At 41.7% G+C, this 20,064-nt stretch overlaps 1 protein-coding gene across 3 annotated transcripts; it reads left to right on the top strand.

Annotated features, from left to right (window-relative positions):
• The first annotated feature begins 313 nt into the window (after positions 1–313).
• On the top strand, positions 314–19,473 carry AKAP10 (A-kinase anchoring protein 10). Of its 3 annotated transcripts, none has more exons than XM_068655677.1 (15): positions 314–529; positions 3,719–3,766; positions 6,108–6,290; positions 6,632–7,183; positions 8,587–8,685; positions 9,204–9,288; positions 9,653–9,776; positions 10,366–10,502; positions 11,573–11,717; positions 12,449–12,622; positions 14,859–14,968; positions 15,833–15,915; positions 16,508–16,560; positions 17,153–17,248; positions 18,025–19,473. In XM_068655677.1, exons 1-15 carry the CDS (start codon positions 508–510, stop codon positions 18,028–18,030), a joined length of 1,917 nt encoding a protein of 638 aa, XP_068511778.1. In that variant the 5' UTR covers positions 314–507; the 3' UTR covers positions 18,031–19,473. The 3 variants fall into 3 exon arrangements, with proteins under 3 accessions (XP_068511778.1, XP_068511780.1, XP_068511779.1); XM_068655678.1 differs by lacking the exon at positions 314–529 and adding an exon at positions 670–1,251; XM_068655679.1 differs by lacking the exon at positions 3,719–3,766.
• The last annotated feature ends 591 nt before the right edge of the window (positions 19,474–20,064 follow it).

The following is a 20,064-nucleotide window of genomic DNA, read 5'->3' as shown; positions in this document are numbered from 1 at the left end:
CGGGCCTCAGTTTGCCAAGCACAGCCCCGAGCTCCCCCAGCAGCGGCCGTGCAGCAGCCGCCCCCCGCCTGCTGTCCCCCGGCCCGAGGTGGCCGCAGGGCGCCCCGGGTCCTCCTGCCCTCAACAAAGATGGCGCCTCGGCCCGCCAGGCGCCCCTCGCCCTAACCAAAGATGGCTCCCGGCCGCTCAGCAGCTTCTTGCCCTCAACCAACATGGCCGCCTCCCCGCCCCCCGCGGATTGGCCGAGCGCGCTGACGCCGGCGCGGCCGCGTCGAACGAGGCGGGGGCCGCGGGTGCGTCCCGGCGTGCCGCGCGCGCCGCCGGCCGGCCGGAAGAGGGAGCGGGGCGGTTGTTGACAACATGGCGGCCGCTGGCGGCTCCGCGGGAGGAAGAGGCGGAGGGAGCGGCGGCGGCGGGCGGGGGGCGCAGCCCCGCTCCTAGGGGCCCGGCTCCTGCCCGCTCCCGCGGCCACACCCCCGGCGGCCGCCTCGCCCCCTGCCCGGCGCCATGTCCTTCTTCAGGCGGAAAGGTAGGGCCCGGCCCGGCGGGGGCAGCGCCTCGGGGCCGCACGGAGGGGCCGGGGGCGGTCACCGGGGGCGGAGGCTGGGGAAGGGGCCCGGGGCGCTCGGGGCTCCCGCGGGCTGCGGGTGTCCGGAGCGGGGCCCCGGGGGAAGGGCCGTGCCCTGCCGGGAGGCGGCCCTGCAGCAGTGCCCGCTGCGCCCTCCCGGAGCGGTCTCGGGGTTTCTCCAACTCAAATTCCCCGTCCTGGGGGTGAGGCTGCGGGCTGGGGGCACAGCGCGGTATTGGAGCCGGCCTCGCTGCACCCGGCTGACAAGAGCTGCTGTGAGCTTTCCGAGCCAAAGCAGCGGTGCCGAACGGTTCGTTTTTGGTGCAGAACGTCAGCTGCTGTTCATGGTAGCAGCGATGAAGGCTCCTGAAATCCACTGAGGGTTTTGCAAGTGTTTAATGATTCTTGAGCTGTTTATGTACTGATACGGAGCTGCGGAATGAAACTTTCATACTGCTTATAAACAAACTGCTCAAAAATAGCTTCTGCTGCTTTGTAGATTAAAAGAATCGTGGAGCTGATGTTCCCTCCTGATGCTTAACCCTAGGAGCAGTGTGAGCTTTGGTGGAAACTTTCTCGTGAAGGTAGTGAAGTGTCTGGAGCTTTGATTAAAGCATCTTCGGTCAGAGAAGCACAGTTAGAGCTAAATGCCCAGCAGAGGCATTGCTAAAGGGAGGAGAAGAGTAAGCTCTCAGCTGGGTTGTACATGAATAATACTGCTTTGTGTATCTCAGTTATAGACACTGACTTTTAGAGAAGATCTTGAACTGCAGCTGGTGAAAACTGACAATTAAAGGCTTAGGATAAACCTCTGTAGATTAGACACGTGCAGTCCAACACTGGACAAAAGTGTCAGTGTTTTGGGGTTGAATTGTTCTTATTTAAGCAGATACAATACTGGATAAAAATGGTAACAGTTGTTTTCAAATGAAATCGTAGCAAGGATGCTAGAACTAGTGACATGTAGAAAAATCTCAAAAATACAGTGAAGCAGATTTTTAGAATGGTCTATAAAACTGTGGTTGGATAATCAGTAGAGAAATTAAATAATAACAGTTGGGCTGGGAGCCAGGGGGCTTGAGGGCACCATTATCAGTGAAATTATCATGAAACCATTATCAGTGAGAACAGTCGGGCTCCGTGCTCATTCATGGGGGATGTTTTGGAAATGATGCACGCTGACCTCTGAAGTTGTGCGTTGCTTTTCCTACACGTACACGCATGAGCAGCTTAGGCTCGTTCATCCTTCTGTCTTCATTCATCTTTCTGCCATTCAAGACGTGAATGAATCAACGTTTTCAAATCTCTTGTGGTCAGCTGGTGTTGGTTTGACGCAAACCCTGTTCACGACAGGGTAACGCTACTGGAAGTTGTCACAGACCTCTGGGCCTTGGTAGTTGTGTACCGCAGTTATCTGTCTGGCTGCACGCAGACCAAATGACATCTGTTTTTCTGAGGAAAGTGGAAGTAAATTCCTTAAGTGGAGCTTCACCCTCTGTAACGTGGTCTCCTCACGTACAGCAGTGTTCCTTTATTCTCTGCTGGTGCTCCTTAATCTTGTTCTGCTTGAAGCTGGCAGTGACAAAAGACGCCGGTGTACAAAGAGGTTGCGGTGTGGCCTGGGAGTTTGTAGTAGTGGTAGTAAGGCGGCGAGGAACTGAGAAGTTGGTGAGAAGGAACAAGTACATTGGAACAGCAAATAGGTGTGTGGAGGGCCCTTCTGCTGAAGCTCGGGAACTATTGCCAGTGGTTAAGTATCAGTTGAACAAATTACTGGAACCATTCTAGAGAGGTGCAGAGTTCCTGAGGCTGCGTGCTTTGTGGTGAAGGGAATTGCTTCGTGTCTGCTGTAGCTCAGGGTTATTTCAGGCATGCAGGCTTTCTCAGTGGTTCCTCTCCTGCACATCAGCACGCAGTCAGTTATGTAAAAGCTGGGCTGTTCTCACCATTCGTGTGCAGTTACATCTGGCTGTAAGCTCAGTTTAAAAAGAACCCGGTTCTTTTAGCTGAGGCTTAAACCTTTTTGTCTCAGGCAGTGTGTGGAAGCCGCTAGCTTAACTCGTACTCGCTGAGGTGCCAGTTGAGATCTGCAGCATCCGTGCTGCTCGCAGGGAAGGCTGGCAGCGTGGCAGCGCTGCGGCCGCGATCGAGCGGGCAATTATGTAACGGGAGCTTGAAGTTTCCCTTTAAAATATTTAAAATGCTTAGGTCTGAATAGGAAGCGTTTTCTAATCTGCTGGTGTTCTGTAACACAAATGTTTGATTCTAGTCAGCTACGAATTGTGGTTATGTTTGGAAGGACTCCAGAGTCGGTGTTCAAAGATGACCTATTTGTAGTAATAATCCCAGCCTGTAGCGGCTGTACGAGGCTCCTCTAGCAGATCGTGTTCTGCAATGTCACCAGTTAATTTCTTGTGCCATCCTGCTTCTGAACTCCTTTGGTCTCTTTATTTTTGTTTTAAATAGATATCCTTGTTCTTTTCCTTTAGGAGCTTCTTTTAAGAACAATTTTTTTTAAAGGCACTTTTTCATCACGAGTTTTTTTTAAACTGTGATCTTCCCATCAATTGTTTGCCATAGCCTTTGAAGGTGGTTGAGCAGTATTATTTATAAGATAATTAACCCTTTTCAGCATCCTTCCAGAACATTTGTGGTACCCCTGCATGGTGGAGGAGTCACAGGCTGTCCCTGGTTCCACGTGCACCTCCCCAGCCGTCCACGTTACACCGGTCTGACGCTTGTTTTGGGGAATGCGATTTGTAGCTCGGAGAACATCTGCCGTGTCCTGTTCCTAGAACACATCTATCCCTTTCTTTCCAGTTAATGCTGTTTATTAAAGTAACCTTGAGTGTAGCCTTGCTTTAATCGTATGGACAGCAAGAATCTTTCTGGCTGTTAATTCTAAGGTAGTGTATTTCATTGAACTTAACTTGTGAATGAGAAGGTTTTGCTTTTGAAAGGAAAGCAACACGGAAACGTTGGAAGTCTGGCAGTTACTAGTTACGCGGATTTAAATGAGATCACTTTTAGCAAAATGATGGCTTGCATCTTCCTTTGATACTTGCTGAAGTTGGGAATTTTATATTCCTTCTTTGGTAGATGTCATTGGTCACCCAAAATAACGTTAACATTTTCCTTTATATTTTACAGTGAAAGGTAAAGAACAAGAAAAGACCACAGATGTGAAAGCAATTAAAAGTAAGAGCGATGCTTTGTTTATGAATTCAGTTACCTAATATCATCTGACATTTTTATTGTAACCATGGAATAATTTCCTTACAATCGGGTGCAAACCTGATCTAAGCCTTAAAAGCAAAACAGAACCAAAAGTTAATTCTGTTCCCGAGTATTTATAGCAACTAATCTTTCCTAGCCATCTCGCTGTATCTATAAGTACAGAAGGTTATTAAATTATGTCAGATGTGAGCTTTAATTCAAAGGGATGGTAAAACTCAGTCACCTTGCAGACAGTAGTTAATCCTTATCTACAATGAGTTGCTTGTGAAGTTTCTTGCTTATTTGTAGTGTCCTTTGTGGTTTTGAAGATGCAGCTTAACTGTCTAATTGGCCAAAGAGGGTGCCAGTGTCTGATCTAGCTCTGACTGATGTGTCTTGTGAGACCGCAGATGAGAATTTTGTTCAGAATGAATAGCTGTTCTAATGCTCCCCCATGTGATGCAGAAGTCTTGCTGCTGACTGTTGGGAGACAAAGTCTTGATGGGAAAGAAGTTTATAAAGTGTGGGAAAACAAAGTTATTTATGCTATCAATTTTTAGTGCAATGTTAAAAGGAGCTGAGGTAGTCTATGTAAATTTGGCCTGTTACTTTTATGTCCTCAGACAAAATCCCGTTCCTGTACTTGTGAATGTGCTATCTGGATAACGAGAGAAAATGAAAGGCTTCTCTTACCTTGGTGTCTCAAGTCAAATATAGGAAACAGTTGCATCTGTTTAATAGTGTACCCCATTATTTTAGTGCCAGTGCAGTTCCCAGGGACTAGCTGACAGAGGCTGTCAGGGAGAGGCTGCAGTTTGGTCACCATTGAAGTTGAAAACTTCCTATATTACATGCAAGCTGCTGCAAACAGGGAGCATCTTTCCAGTTTGGCAAGCAGCTGCTCCACAATCCATGTGATGTTAGGTTAGATTAGTGCCATCCAGAGGTTTTGGAACAAGTGCTTGATGCTTAGATTAAGTAGAACGATTTTGCTTCAAATGTTTGTCATACGAAATTCAATTTGAATCTATTTCACAAAAGCTTAAACCATTACGAGCAGTGTGGCTCTGGTTCTACACAAGCAGCCTGCAGCAAGTTTCCCTCATCAGCCAAGTGACTGGCTGCCATCCATTGGCATGGGGAAAACTGCAGGTTTTCCATTATTACATATTTTTGTTTATCTATTTTTTATTATAATTATTAAATATTATTGAATTATTATAGTATTAAATAAAAAAAAGCTATGTAAAAGACGGTGAGCAGTACCTTGGTACCAAATACTTTAACTGCAGAAACACTTCAGGATAGCATCAACGTTTCAGCTCTCCTGTACTGTTGCTTCCAGGTATCTGCTACCATGATATTCAAGTGTGATATCGTCAACTTCTGTCATCACATTAAATTGTGCAAAAAAATAAAGTTACACAGCATGAAAGTCATTAAAAAAAACAACTTTCTTAACACCTTGATGAAACACGTCATTGTGAAGCAGTGTGCTGAGATAGTGTCATCTGACTCACTTTATTTTTAACAGTCAGAGGTGTAAGATGTCCTTGTGTGACATCCTAATCAAATGTAATTTCCTGAGAGCTTTGGAAACTGGTATTGCTGTGTTTTGTTTTGTTCCAGCTTTGTCATCAATTAACAACCACTTGATGCTTTTTCACAGATGGTTTTGCATGAGGAAGTTCTTCTTTGTTCTCTCTAGGCTCAAGTAGCCAGCCATGTTCTGAAACGGCCAAGGGAGATGAAGGTTTATAATCTGTGTTTCATCACAGATGTTTCCTTCCTTATTGCTTTTTTTTTTCCCCTCTTAGAACTCAGGTACAGACAAAATATTTTTGAAAGATGTTCTTGTTAAAACTCTCAGTTCTGTAGTTCAGTTTTTTTAATGCATTTAAACCTTTAAAAAGGTAAGGAAATGGATTTGCCAGGAATAATGCAACTAAACTACATTGCTGACAAAGTATGAGATTGTTGTTACAGAGGTTATAAAGGAAGCAGGAAGACTCAGGAGTAATATTTCACATGCACGCTTGGATTTGTTGGCTTTTGATTACCTACTGAATAAGGAGGATATAGGGGGCGGGTACCACTCAGATCTATTGGAAGTGAGATTATTCTTACCATAAAACTTGTTTGTTTCTGTAATCTTAAATGATATCAGACCCTTGATCCAAGATGATGTGCAGTGGTTCCGTGAGGTTTTTAATAAGATTGACTTGTGCAACCTCTGGCTTGTTCGGGAAGCACTTAGCACCCAGTAATGCATAGAAATGGTGTGAGGATCCTTTTCTTTTAATCACTGCTGTCTTGATTCCAGCTCCAATACCTGTACATTCCCCTCAAAGAAGCACTAGAAATCATGCCTTGCTGGAGGCTGCAGGACCAAGCCATGTGGCAATTAATGCCATCTCTGCCAACATGGACTCTTTCTCTAGCAGTCGGACAGCTGCTCTTAAGAAGCAGCCAAGTCACATGGAAGCTGCTCATTTTGGAGACTTAGGTAAGTCTTTATCTGCTCTGTAATAGTATCAGCAATTCCTTTCTTTTTTTTTCCCCCTGTGGATGTTATTGGTATGCTCACCATTTGTTAGTTTTCAGTCAAGTAAATTGGGTAACTAAAAAAAATCGATACTGCCATTTCAATTGCATCTGTTATAGCCTGGATGGGCTTTGAATGGGCAGTAAATTCGTTGCCTTTTTGGTTAAAAGAGATTCCTTTGTCTTGTGTACCACCATTAGGTTGGAATCATCTCTTCACTAGCTGCATTCCAAGACGTTTTTGCATTCAATTGAAATGTTTGTAACACAATACAGAGTTATTCTCATAATATTTCCCTTTAGGCAGATCGTGTCTGAATTATCAGGCTCAAGAGACCAAATCAAGCCTTTCAAAGACCCTTGAACAAGTTCTGCAGGACAATGTAGCCCTTCCTTATTTTATCCAGTTTATGGAACTGCGCAGAATGGAACATTTGGTTAAGTTTTGGTTAGAGGCTGAAAGCTTTCACTCCACAACATGGTCCCGCATAAGAGCGCACAGCCTGAACACAGTTAAGCAGAGTTCGCTGGCAGAGCCGGTGTCGCCCTCGAAGCAGGAGGAAATGGCATCTTCTCCGCCTGGATTGCTTGAGGAGAGACTGGAGGATTCTAGCACCGTGCGACTGCTCAGGACCAAACCAGTGGCTCCAGATAAGAACAACAGAACTAGCAACAGCCAGAACCACGTGCTCTCGGGTCAAGAGAGGGATAATACCAGTGTTGTTTGTCTAAGGAAATCTGAGACAGGGATGCATTCTGTTGCAGCTGATCAGCAAGAATCTTCCAAGCTTACAGTATCAAATAGGATCAGCCCCTCATCTGCACTAAAGGACTTGTCAGGAAAACTAATGAAAAGTAAGTGTCACGTATCCCCTTTCTTGAACAAGGTGGGCAGATGGGGAACGTACTAGCTACAGCTTGCTTTTTATGGTGAGCTGCCTTGGTTCTTGTGTTCGTAGTAAGCTTGGTATGGTGCTGTGAGGAGGAAAATCATTTTGTATTTCGGTAACTTACTGTGTAAGTGGATAGGCAGTTTAAGAGCTATGTATTTGTTTTGACTGGTTGTTTAAAAATAAATATGCTATTCCTACTTGTGTAATCTTAAGAAACGAAGATGAACATTGCAATGTCCCGCTCTTCCCTCACACATTCCACCCCCCAACTTAAAAGAATTGCAGAAAATTTGGATGATGGGGCTGAGAATTGATAATAAACTGCCTGTGGAAGGTAAATATCCTGAATCACGTAAAATGGCGTAAGTATTGGTTCCAAAAGACTTGTAGAGATTTTGTATGGAATGTGCTGTTTCTGTTCTTGGATTTATTTGATAGAGTTCCTCCCCTTGTAACTTATCATTCTCATTCGGAGTCCACCTCTTAATTTCATCCTTACTTCCAGTTGCCTCTGAAAATATTGACTTTTGATAGTGAGCTACATGCACCTGTTTCTGTAATCTGCATCGACTCAGTTCGCCCTCATTTCTGCAAGTATGCAGACAAAAAGGAAGCACTCCTTTCTTTGTATCGATTCCTTTTGTTTGCTCAATTGTTTCCGTATGTTACATCCTTTTCTCTTGCTATTTGCCTTCCTTGTATAGCTATTTATCGTATGCCTCCAGAATATGTAACTTCAGCCCCAAAATATCATAAGCAAACAATGATATAGTCATGAAAAACACCTCTGATTTCTAACATTAAAATAATTTGAAAGGACCAGGTCCTTTTTGAGAAATCTGGGAAGTCTGGAGTACAATTTTTTCCCTCTCTATGAAGAAGTGTCCTAACTTGTTTGAAAAATGACATGCAAAGTGTACAACTTGTTCGGAGGAATCCCATTTTCTGATTATTTTTTTCCCTTTAGTTCCTTTATAATGCAAGTGCTTTCTGTTCTGTGTGATGAGCTAGAAACTGGGAACTTCCATGCAGTTCATGCCACACGGGTGTTACTATGGGGGCTAAGATGTGCAGCTGAGGCACAGGGTGCTGTCTTGTTAGGTCGGGGGGGGATTTGGAGCTACGTTACTGTGTTCATCTCACTAGCTGGTCCATGCTGGGCTTTTTGTGACCTGGCTGGAGCTAACACAGTTGTGCTAGATTGCTGATAGCAAAGTTTTGAGCAAGGAACTGTGAAAGTTTCATGGGAAGGAGACTGTAATTGTTATTAGATACATCTGCTCTTCAGGAAAGAAAGTTATTCACTCTTCTTTTTAAACCTGTACCAATGGATACAAAGTTTGACTCTGAATTTCTTCCTTGTAGGTATAGAACGGGATGCAGTTAGTACTTTTACCAAATATATTTCTCCAGATGCTGCTAAACCAATACCTATTACAGAAGCGATGAGAAACGACATAGTTGGTAAGAATGCATACTGCCTGCTCAGTTTAGAGCTTCCTCTTTCACCATAAGTATCATTAGTACCACACGTGCTTATTTTTCTGAATTGCAAAGTTAGTTTTAAAAAGATAGCTAAACACACACCTGATGATTGCAGAATGCTCCCCCCTCCCCCGCCTTGATTATTTTGATAGCATGCAATCACATGGGTATCAGCAGATCTTACCTTCCAGTAATTTTGTGCAACATCCACCTAAGAACTTGCAGAGACTTTGCTTAAAATAGTGAAAATTCCTGGTGGTTATAGGAAGAATCCAAACTGAGTCTTCATCAAATATTTTAGCCATAGTAGTATCATTCAGCTATCTGCAGTGCTAAGAAGGCAGTGCTAGTGCCTCTTAGCAGCTTTTTTTGTGCAGTCAGGACCAGCTGATTCTAGCAGATTTGAACTGCAGTTCTTCATTAACTAGTCATCGCTCATGTCTTTCAGCTTTTTTAAACCAAACGTGCGTTAAAATTAACCCAGTCTTTCTTTGCAGCAAAGATTTGTGGTGAAGATGGACAAGTGGATCCTAACTGCTTTGTTACAGCACAGTCAATAGTGTTTAATGCAATGGAACAAGAGTAAGTTGAAGGAATGGTTTGGCTTCTTGTGTTTGTTGTCCTTTTGCAAAAGGTGGTTCATTTAAAATGCTTATGAAGACGACCATAAAATTGCTGTTCTGTGTAGCCTCCTATACTTGAAATGGTGCTCAGATCTTTTCCTCCAAATCTGTTCTTGTGATTGCTTGCTGAAGTTGTACTTGCATGCTATTAATGCGTTCCTTATACTGTTCTCATGTCATTTGTATACCCTGCATGTTTTTTTCTTGCCCGTTTTTCTTTTGTCTGACTGAAATAGTAAGACTTCTGGGGCAAGAACTAATTGGTTCACAAAGTGTATTGAATGCTGTTGGCCCTTAATGACTAATCGTTATTTCGTGTGCAGGCACTTTAGTGAATTTTTGCGAAGTCATCATTTCTGTAAATATCAGATCGAGGTGCTGACTAGTGGGACTGTTTATCTAGCTGACATACTTTTCTGTGAATCAGCCCTGTTCTATTTCTCTGAGGTGAGTATTGGGGTTGTGATTTGTTTTCTTGATTCCATTCTATCATGTGGAAAATATATTAAATATGAGAAAATATGTATAACCAAGCACCTTAAATATAACCAAAGAGATGAGGTGTATCTCTTTTTTCTGGGATTAAATGCAATAGGATAACTGTGAGGTTTTACAGCTGTGGGGTCCTGTACCTCTATGGAATCATCTGTTAGGAGTAAGATAATTGTCCTGATAGTCTGATAAGACAATATAGTTTGGAATGGCAAGCTGGGAAGCTGAGACATTCTGTAAACTAAGTGTAGCATGAAAATAGCTTTTCCTATGTCTTTCAGTGTGATGTAAACAAGTAATTGTTTGGAAACTAAATGCAAAAATCTGTGCAGAAAAGAAATGTCGCAAGCTCTTTTTTTTTAAACAGAATGCAACAAGCTAATTCTGTCTGCAGCGCTATCAGACAATACAAAGTATTTATATGCCTTTGATAATTTTGTGTCACAAATTTATGGGCTGTTTTTTACTTTAAGTGGGATGGAGGAAGTTTGTTTGTGCTTGTTATGTTTTCTCGCTGAAACTTTATTTTTAATTTCCCTTCTAGTACATGGAGAAAGAAGAAGCAGTTAATGTATTGCAGTTCTGGTTGGCAGCAGATAACTTCCAGTCTCAACTTGCTGCCAAAAAAGGCCAGTATGATGGGCAAGAAGCACAGAATGACGCCATGATTTTATATGACAAGTGAGGGAGTTCAACAATTATGTTTCTGAAGCTCTAATTTTGTCTTTGCCCTTCTGTGTTGCCGTGTGCAAGAGGAACTTTTAATTTTCAAATGCTGTGCAGTCTTGCATTGTTTTGCTGAAATGCATTTTATTTAGGCGACCTCCAGTGTATGTGTGTATGTACAACAGCTCTTAGAATGTTTCCTTACACATAAGGATAAAATCCTGATAAAGACTTTGTTCTTAAACAAAAATCAGAATTTTCAGGACTCGATTGCTTCAGTTAATGTTTGGCCATAAAATATTGAAGCTACTTGGTTGCTATATGAAAACGTGTAAGTTCTAAACCGTTATAGCAGTGTTAAGTGTAGAAAAGTCTTCAATTTCAGGTACTCTTAGTCATTTAACGTAGGCTGCAAGTGCTTTTACCACACATAGTAAAAGCCATGTAGAGCTTGTTATTAATATTTCAAAAGATGGTCCTTATTTTGGTTAGGAAGCAACCAGTCCCCTTCTATTGTCATTTTCACTCTCAGTAGTGTAACTTCTTTCCTTTTTGTGCTTCAGCTTAGCAACAGTGCAGCTGGAGGATGGACATAAAAAGTACTTCCAGAAGCTGAAGTGTAAGGCTTGTTGCCATAAGCTTGTTGAGTTACTGTTCTGATAGGAAATAAAATTTGGAGAGGAAGCAAAGAACCCACTTGCGTTAGTCACACACCTTTGTTACCCTCCGTTGTGAAACTGTTTTTAATGATGAGCAAATGCTGCTTCAGAGTTCTGGGTGTCCTCTGCTTCATTCCTGCTTCTTTGTTACAAAGCTGTGTAGGATTCTGCTAATCAGTAATCACATGATGCTCTGTTTCTTTTATCTGTATCTTCAGGGCAAGGCTTTATCAAAAAATGTTTCTGTGAATTGGGGACTTTTTTCTCCCTGCACTTAGTTACTGTCAGTTGTACGTACATTTTGAAGCCAGCACCATCTAGTGGCTGCAGCATGGTTAATGGCCTCCAGTGGAAAAGGGTAGGTACTAACACTGCCAAATTTTGCAAAGCGTTTTTGTTGTCTTCTTCCCCTGTCTGGTGCTGCAGGTACTTCTCCCTTCAAGCCACGCATCCTCTTGGGTTTGATGACTCTGTGAGGTTAGAGATTGAATCCAACATCTGCAGGGAAGGTGGCCCTCTCCCTAACTGTTTCACTACTCCCTTACGGCAGGCGTGGACTACCATGGAGACGGTGAGACACCCTCTTCAGAATGGTTTTGGCAGTTAGTGAAGATAATGGGAAGATCTTGTAGCATCAGACTTGCAAATTCCATTTGCCATCTCCAACTTGTCCTCTTATTTTAATAATTTACTGTTTACATGAATAATAGAATTAGTAAAATTTGGTATTTTCCCCAGCCTACTGTGGAAAGATACCACAAAGTGGTTAATCTGCAAATTGTTGCATATTATTGGGAGTAACGGAATTCCCCCATGTATGAATTGTTATCAACAGCTTATTTTACATTTTTTTTAACAAAATTTTTCTTCATGCTTGTAATAGTTGTTTGCAACTGCTAGTAGTAGTTTGCAGGTATGATACCAGTGCTGTGGATAACAGCGTAACCTTAGGATACAGGGTACTAGATTGATGGCTTGATTCTTGAGCTGCTGCTGTTTTCTGAACAGTCTGGTAAGATAGCTGTAAGGCTGTGGGGTTGTCAGGCCTTTCTAGAAGAAGGAAAATCTCAATTTTAGTTCCAGTCTGTGGGGAATTTAGTTAAAACATAACTGTTTTTGTTGTTTCATTTTGCAGTAGGCCTGAAAGCAATTCAGTAGCTAATCCAGAATAGTTCCATACCTGAACACTTGTGTACCATCTACACAAGGACTGAGATATTCGTGTGTCTCTTCTGTTTTACAAATGATCTACAGCAGTCGTGCAGGCCTGCTGTGATTAAGGGGACTTCTTCTGTCTCTCAGGTTTTTTTGCCTGGTTTCTTGTCCAGCAACCTTTATTACAAATACTTGAATGATCTCATCCATTCTGTACGAGGAGATGAATTTCCAGGAGGGAATATTGCACTGAACATTCAAGGGCCCGGCAGTTCTCCTGATAGCGATTCCATAGGGGGCCCAGATGGCTCTGCCTCCCAGGTATGTCTGTCTTGGTTTAATTCTGTTCTAGCAAATGCTGCAGTTGCTTTCCTGTCTTGATATCAGAGTTCATACCCTGTAAGGGTTTCTTGTAATTGTAAGCTTCCTGATCCTCTTTAGCATCACTAAACGTTACTAAATCTTGTGTTATGTTAGGGTATGTTTACTGTGCCTCCTGCTAAGATGAAACATGATGTTGGCGCAGGACTGTATCTATCATATTCATTGTCCTTGGAGTCTTGCACTGCTTTTAGTTCTTTGAATCAAGGTTATGTTTTTTCATTAAGTTGTTAATTAATCACCGAAGACTGTTTCATAGTGCTGTAACACTTAAGAACATTTTTTATAAACACTTTGTTTATAAATGTTTTAAAGAACATTTTAAAATGGCATTTGGGGGGAACAACACCCCAGTTACAACTTTAGGCAAATTTGACACTAGAATATACTATGGAATTTAAATATGGACATTCAAATTGGGTGTTCAGTGTCACTAAAGTGACATACCTCTGTACAGAGAATTCCCCTCAGTTCTAGTGTTCATCATCTCTCAATTCACATATAGAGTAATAACAGTTTATCTCTCCCAGCTGGTTTTCATTAGTTTGCCTCAGCAGGTATTTCCATGCTGTAGTTCTTAGGGTAGCTGGTCATGTTGGTCTGGTAGAAGATGGGCAGACTCCTGACCTTAGCGAGAGCTCTGGCACGCTGGAAATACATACTTTTGACACTGTATTTCCATAGATATACACTGCAGACACTACTTCCACCGAGATGCAGTGATTTGGGGGGTGTTGTTTGTGTGTCTATCATTTGATGTAAAGCTGGCAATAAAAAAATAGTCTGTTGTTGGGTAGGGCATTCTTTTCGTTCATTAAGCATGATTAGGGCTATGTGGCTGTTCCTTTGCAGTACTGTGTAGAAGCAAGAATGTGGCTGGGTTTCTCTGGCTCTTACCTTTCCAGTTTCACTGGTGCTTACTGGCTATTTGCTCTGTGCCCTGGTCACAGACCAGCATCTTTCTTTTTTATTGCCTTATGTGGTGCTGGGTTCCCATGTGGGCCTAGCCTCAGACGTGGGCAGTGGAGCACATGACATCTGGTAACCATGCAAGCAACATCAAAGAAATGTTTTTTAACAAAGAGTTGTCTGTTCCAAAACTTCTAGCTTTGCTTGACTCAAATGTGGTTGAGGGAGAGGATAAGCAGATTCTAGCTTATCTGTAACCAGGTCAGCTTGCAAACTGCAAGCCCAGCTGAGAGCAGAAAAGCTAAGTGAGAACTGCTTCTGCTGAGTTGCTTTTATTGAATGCTGCAGTGTTACCAGGGGGTTTAAATCTGGAATGTAGACCAACAGTACTGACATACTGCAGTTCAAGCAACCTGGAAGCTGTACTACTTGCTTGTAATGTTTTTATACCTCCCAACTAAGTTTAAAAAAAAAAAAAAGTGGGGAATGAAATCTGTTCTGCCATCTTAAACTACCCTGCCTCCTGATAGTAGTAGGAGGAGAAACTTCTGGTAATTGGCCTGCTTGGAATGCTTGGGAAGGAAGTGCTGCATTTTGTGGTATGCATTCCTACTTAGCTGGAGATGCTCCTAGGCAGATCTCTGCATATTTTTGCATAAAGAACAGCACTTGCGCAGACCAGAAGGAAAGGTGTTTGCAAGGCAGCTGCCATAAATATTTCTGTTCTGAGTTAAGGTGCTAATAGATTGCTATACATTTGTGCTCTCCCTGCTGTTGCTCAAACGTTTCCTTGTCTTTTTTCACGTTCCTATGTAAATGCTTCAGGCCAAAAGATAGACATTTGTTCTCCGTTTGTGGGGAATGCATAGAGTACTTAATAGGAATTGCTTACCAGGTGCATGAGAGGGATGAGTGAAGCTGCTGCAGCTTTTGAGGTAGTTCAGTGTTAATACTCAAACAAATAATATGCATGCACACACAGATCTATTCAGCTGATAATGTTTAGACAGCAGTCTTTACATGTATGTATGCTGACCTGCACATTGTCTTTGGCTCTGGTCATGTAACTTTGTCATCCTCTGTTTCAAAACAATGTCATACGGTGTTAGCAATTCATTGTTGTGTAGATGCTCTCTAATTCTTCTATGCTTGCATGGATGTTACGGAGTTTTTTTTATCTATGTGTTAAAGCACTAAAATGGTAATTTTGTTAGGAAGATACAAGTTGTTTGCATTGGGCACTAATACTTAGAATTTTTATTTTTAGTCCAATGTCAAAAAGGCTAACGTTAAAATCCTGAAAAATTTTGATGAAGCAATAATTGTAGATGCTGCAAGTCTGGATCCAGAATCTTTGTATCAACGAACATATGCAGGGTAAGGCTCATTCGGTGCATCTCATTCTTTGTAGCATACTTCTCACGTTTCATTTTCGCTGTGTCCTTCTTCGCTGAGAGTATGCGTAAATACTAAATGTTGCATTATTAGTACATCCTAGTATTTGAAAGTAATCTTATTTCATTAGTGTGATTTAATACCAGCATCATAGTGAATGATTCTCTGACCAGAAAGGCAGCCAGAAAAATATTTCCAACAGACTTTTTTTCTCCTAGCTATTACTCTTCTGACTCCAAAATATACAGCAAAGTAGTTCCTATTTGGGATTGCAATAGAAAAAGAAAAAGCTCAGGTGCATTTGATACTGTAATGAACATCTTCAGTTTCTCGCTACTTCCATGGTAGAGAAGGGCTTGTACTTCATCAGCAGACTCCGCTGCTGTTTTCCTGTTTCTTAAGTTGCTCTTTGTTATAAAACTCTTCTGCTCTGTGGATCTCATAGAGAAATTCTTTGTTTCTATAGTTGCTTTGCTATTGCATGCCACTCTTCTGTCCCTTTAAGTACTGTAAACTGTTTTCTCCTGATGACGTGTTTTATAATAGCGTAGAGCACTTGATAGCTCTGCCTGTTGATGTTATGGTTGAGCTGAAGCATTTGCTTACTTGTAGTTCCTAGAATTTTTAAGATAGGCTCTGAATTCAGATACACAAGGAGGATGGGAAATTTTTCCCAGTACATCATTTCTAGGTGGAAAAGGTGGTAATTGGTGTAAGAAAAAATGGCATTTTACTAGAGCCTTTATTGTATTGTAGACTTCTTTTTGTTTCTCCGATTGAGAACTTTCCCTATTACTGGAGTTCTCGTGGTAACCTGTGCGGTCCCTTTCTTCCTTTTCTCTGCAGGAAGATGACATTTGGACGAGTCAGTGACCTGGGACAGTTTATCAGAGAATCTGAACCGGAGCCTGATGTCAAAAAATCAAAAGGTTTGCTTTCCTCTTTTAATTTCAATACACATATGCAAAACTATTCTCTTCTTCTCTTCAGTCAAGATAAGCAAGATTCTTGTCTCTTTCAAGCTCTGTTTAAAGCCAAATAGAGATGTTTAGGGAATTGTCCTGTACTGAGGCAAAACCCATCTCTGGCCTGGTTCCCTAGCCAAATTGTGCTTTTCTGGTCCAGCTGGACTCCTGGGATCATGAGCAGCCTGTGGGGGTTGGAGCTGTCAGTGGAACCTGGCAGGGATGAAAGCTGCTAGCAGCTGAGCTGATGATCAAACCTTGAAAGATTTGGTCTCAAGATGAAAAAGAACTTCAGCTCTCCACATGCTTCCCACTCAGTTTGGGATCCGCTGTTAATGCAGCTTTTCAACTCTGCTTTCTGGTAAAAAGGAATGATTTGGACTCAGAGTCTAGTGAACCATGGCTCCCTGTAATCCCTTGTCTTTTATTCCTTTTCTCTGTTCTCTAACACCAGCAGTGCAAACCCTTCAGAAGGATAGAAGGAAGTAGCTTTTGTAGAGATGTGCCACAGAGCTCGCTAATATACCTTGTTTGCTGTTTTTTTAATCTCAACTAGGGTCCATGTTTTCACAAGCAATGAAGAAATGGGTTCAAGGAAACACAGATGAGGTGTGTACTCTTTTTTTCTTGTCCTTGTGACATACTTTACCATTCAGATTCTGAATAGGTCTGATACGCCAACCAGAACTGTGACACTGTGATAAGTATCATCAAATTGCATGCACCAGTGAAACAATTTGTTTGTTGTTTTTTTTTTGACAGTGCTGAATAGTTTAATAAAATAGTTAATTGTGTGCTTGCAGTCAAGGGGTTTCTTATTACAGTGTTTTAAGATAAATCCTCAAGTAAGTGTGGAGGTGCTGTTCTTTGGTTTTACCATGAAGTGACCACTGTATGTGGGTTGCAGGCTGCATTTCTCCCCTCTGGAGTGTCTTGGACATGTTCCCAACGGATAAGTCTAAAAACCTTACCAAATGTTTTGGAAATTGCATCAAGCAGTAAATGTTCATGTTAATTGAAGTTAATGCTGTACTTGGAAACCAAGGTGCATTTACATCAAGGGAGGATATGCTTACTCCAAGTCACTGAGCTGTGAAAGCTAACTGCGTATCCAAGGTTGAGTACATGAACTATGTTGAGGGCACCGCATTATTTTACGAACTTCAAACCATTTGTATTTGGGATGTTTTTGCTATGGCAGGCTCAAGAAGAGATGGCTTGGAGGATAGCAAAGATGATAGTCAATGATGTTATGCAGCAGGCACAATGTGAACAGCGTTCAGAGAAGATTACAAAGGTAAGAGGGTGGAAAAGCAGTGTGCCCTTATCTGGCTTGAGCCAGCATGGGAGGAGCAGAGCTCTTGCTGTACCACCTGTGGTGCTTCTCCTGTGCAAATCTTGAAATTGTCTCTGTTCGAGTATTTACAATCTGCCTTATTAGGTAAGAAGGTGATATGTGCTGCAGGATCAGCATTGCAGTTCCTTGTTTAAGTTCACGCTTATTAGCATTCTTTACCATGAAATAGTGTATTTGCCTAAATTACCACTAAAACTTATGTGTTGTCTTCTAAAAAAAAGAAAAGTTCTGATGTACCAAACTTTTTGTGAAATAATGAAGACAGTAGTTTATCAAGTATAGAATCTGATACTCCTGGCTTTTGAGCATTTGGGCATCTGACTTTTTCAAGTTACTTATTCTTAATTATTGAAAGTAACTGTGCCAAATCCTAGTGATTAGGTTTGAATGGATGGTCCATAGTTCTTGTGGTTTTTTTGAATAGTTATATTTAAACGACTTATAACAATTGTACTTAATTCTATAATTCCAGTCTGACTGGATGACAAAGTCACTCAGCACAATATTTAGAAATGTCAAGTGGCTGCAGATGCTTTGGATTCAATTAAGCAAGCATAGTTACTGTAACTGGAAGATTGAGAGTAGCATTTCTTCTCTCCCAAACTCATAAGCATACCTGGCTTCAACACTTGTAAACACAAAATGTCTTTCTGTTGAGTGATTGATGTGTATGTTTTAGGGTAAGATGAACTCTAACCCTGTTCTTCCTTTTTCAGCTATGATTTTAGAAATGCCAGAACAGGAAATCTGGCTTTCTGCTTTGAGAATGAGTGAACTTTCCCTTTGGGTGGATTCTTTAACACAGCCAATAAAAACAAAGCACTGTTACTCCAACCGCTGATATCTCCCTCATTGATAAGGAAGAATTAAAAAGAAGCAATCCTGTACCTCCACTGTAGAGCGTGAAGAAACACTTTTTCCTGTTGTATGTGGCGTTCACAAGGATGGCTTTTAGAGAGGAAGACACCACTTATGAACGTGTCATTGAGTAACTGTGATCAACTTCACAAATACTTGACCCCGTCTCAAAAAGACTTTTAAGCAAAATATCTGGAATGGGACACAAGCCACAAAGAGGGGAAGGTTTTGCTGTAGTTTCTAGTTCTACCTGTAATTTTTAATTATATAACTGCAAATGCCACGGGATGCGTCCCTGACATTGGCCATTGGAGAAGCGAACCTGAAATGGTGAATTTATTGGCAGTGAATGACCTAAAAAGTTTTAAGTTTTATTTTTCCTTACTTGAAATAGATGAGCATTCACCTGTAAGATAAATGTATTTTACTTCATAACTCCATTAACTTTGAAGGCAGTGTAGAATGATCAGGAGCGAAGCCTGGACAGCGTAACTCTTCCTTGTCGAGCTCTTACACCTGCACACACTCATCCCCTGCTTCAGACACACAGCCCACTCGAGCAGACTTGAAAGCCAGTCTTGTGCTTGTGCAGCCCTCTGCTCCCGAGCGTTGGCTCTGAATGCAGCCTGTGCTTTGAGGAGATCGTAGCCAGTAGCCTGCTCCATCTTTTTTCTTTCCATCCCACAAGCAAGGAAAAAAGTAATTACTGCCATGTGCTGCTGCCATTCTCCATAACTTGTTGTCCTCAAACCAGCGTAGTATCTAATTCCAGAGGTTTGGTTTACAAAGAAAAATAATTTTTAATGACCTTCAGCCACCTTTTCCCTGATGTTGTCAACACTTGCAATTTGCAAAACCTTTAGTTTAAGTAAAAAAAAAAAAAAAGCCACGATGTGACACGGCACCTCTATTTTTCCCAGCAACTTGATTTTGCAGAGTATCAAAAACACTCTGTGTCACTGTTATGTTATCGCTGCATTTTTAGTATACAACACTTCCATTTTGGTTTTTATTTAACTCTTATGATTGCTTTTTTTCCTTGAACTTGTGCAAAAAATCACTTTGCAAAGAAATCATCTCCAATGTTCAGAGTATCTTGATTGACTAGCAAGTGTTATACTGTTGCAATATTTGATTGTATAGAGACACTGTATTATCTATAAGAAAAAAAAAAGCAAAAAAGGCTGTGTATAGGTTTTTGGTACTATGTACCACCTCTTATTTCTCTCATGCCCAAGTATTCGTGTACTTAAAGCATACTATATTTAATTGTGTTTTGATTTAAAATATATAAATATTAAAACTTGTGTCAATTTTCTGTTTTGATGGGATTTGAGTTTACATGTTTTTTAAAGGTGGGTCTTATGGGTTCATAAAAAAAAAAAAAAAAAAAAACACCTGAAATGTTTGTCCTTGGTACATTTGCAAACGCTAATTAATCTTGTAATGGATGATGTCGTGTACTAAGAATCATTTCAATAAATTCTAGGGCTTGATCAGAAATACTTTTGGAACAAAAAGCAGGGAGAAATGGCTGGCAAGGTCCCATCTCACTCATGGGACCAGCCTGCTCCTCCAGGGTGCACAGACATGGCCTTGGGAGCTGTCACTGACTGGCTGAGCTCTTGCTTTGGGTAATTTCTCTAAGCTGTTTTGTTTGAATGGTGGCGAACTGGTAAGACAGTATTCTGTGGTTGGTTTGGTTTCCCTCTTCTGTGTGTAGGCAGTATTGAATTTTGATAGAGTGCTGGAGGCTACGGACACCTGATGCTTGCCATGCTTGTCACTGGTTTGTGCTGGGTGGGACAGGAGATGCTGTATTTCTTGCTGTGTTTTGCATAGCAGGGTTGAGTCTCTGTCCTTGGTGCGGAGCCCATGGAGCCAGTGTTTTTTTATGG

Source organism: Anas acuta, chromosome 19 (genome assembly GCF_963932015.1).
Source record: "Anas acuta chromosome 19, bAnaAcu1.1, whole genome shotgun sequence".
Taxonomy (NCBI): Eukaryota; Metazoa; Chordata; class Aves; order Anseriformes; family Anatidae; genus Anas; species Anas acuta.
This window is presented reverse-complemented; position numbering and strand designations above follow the sequence as displayed.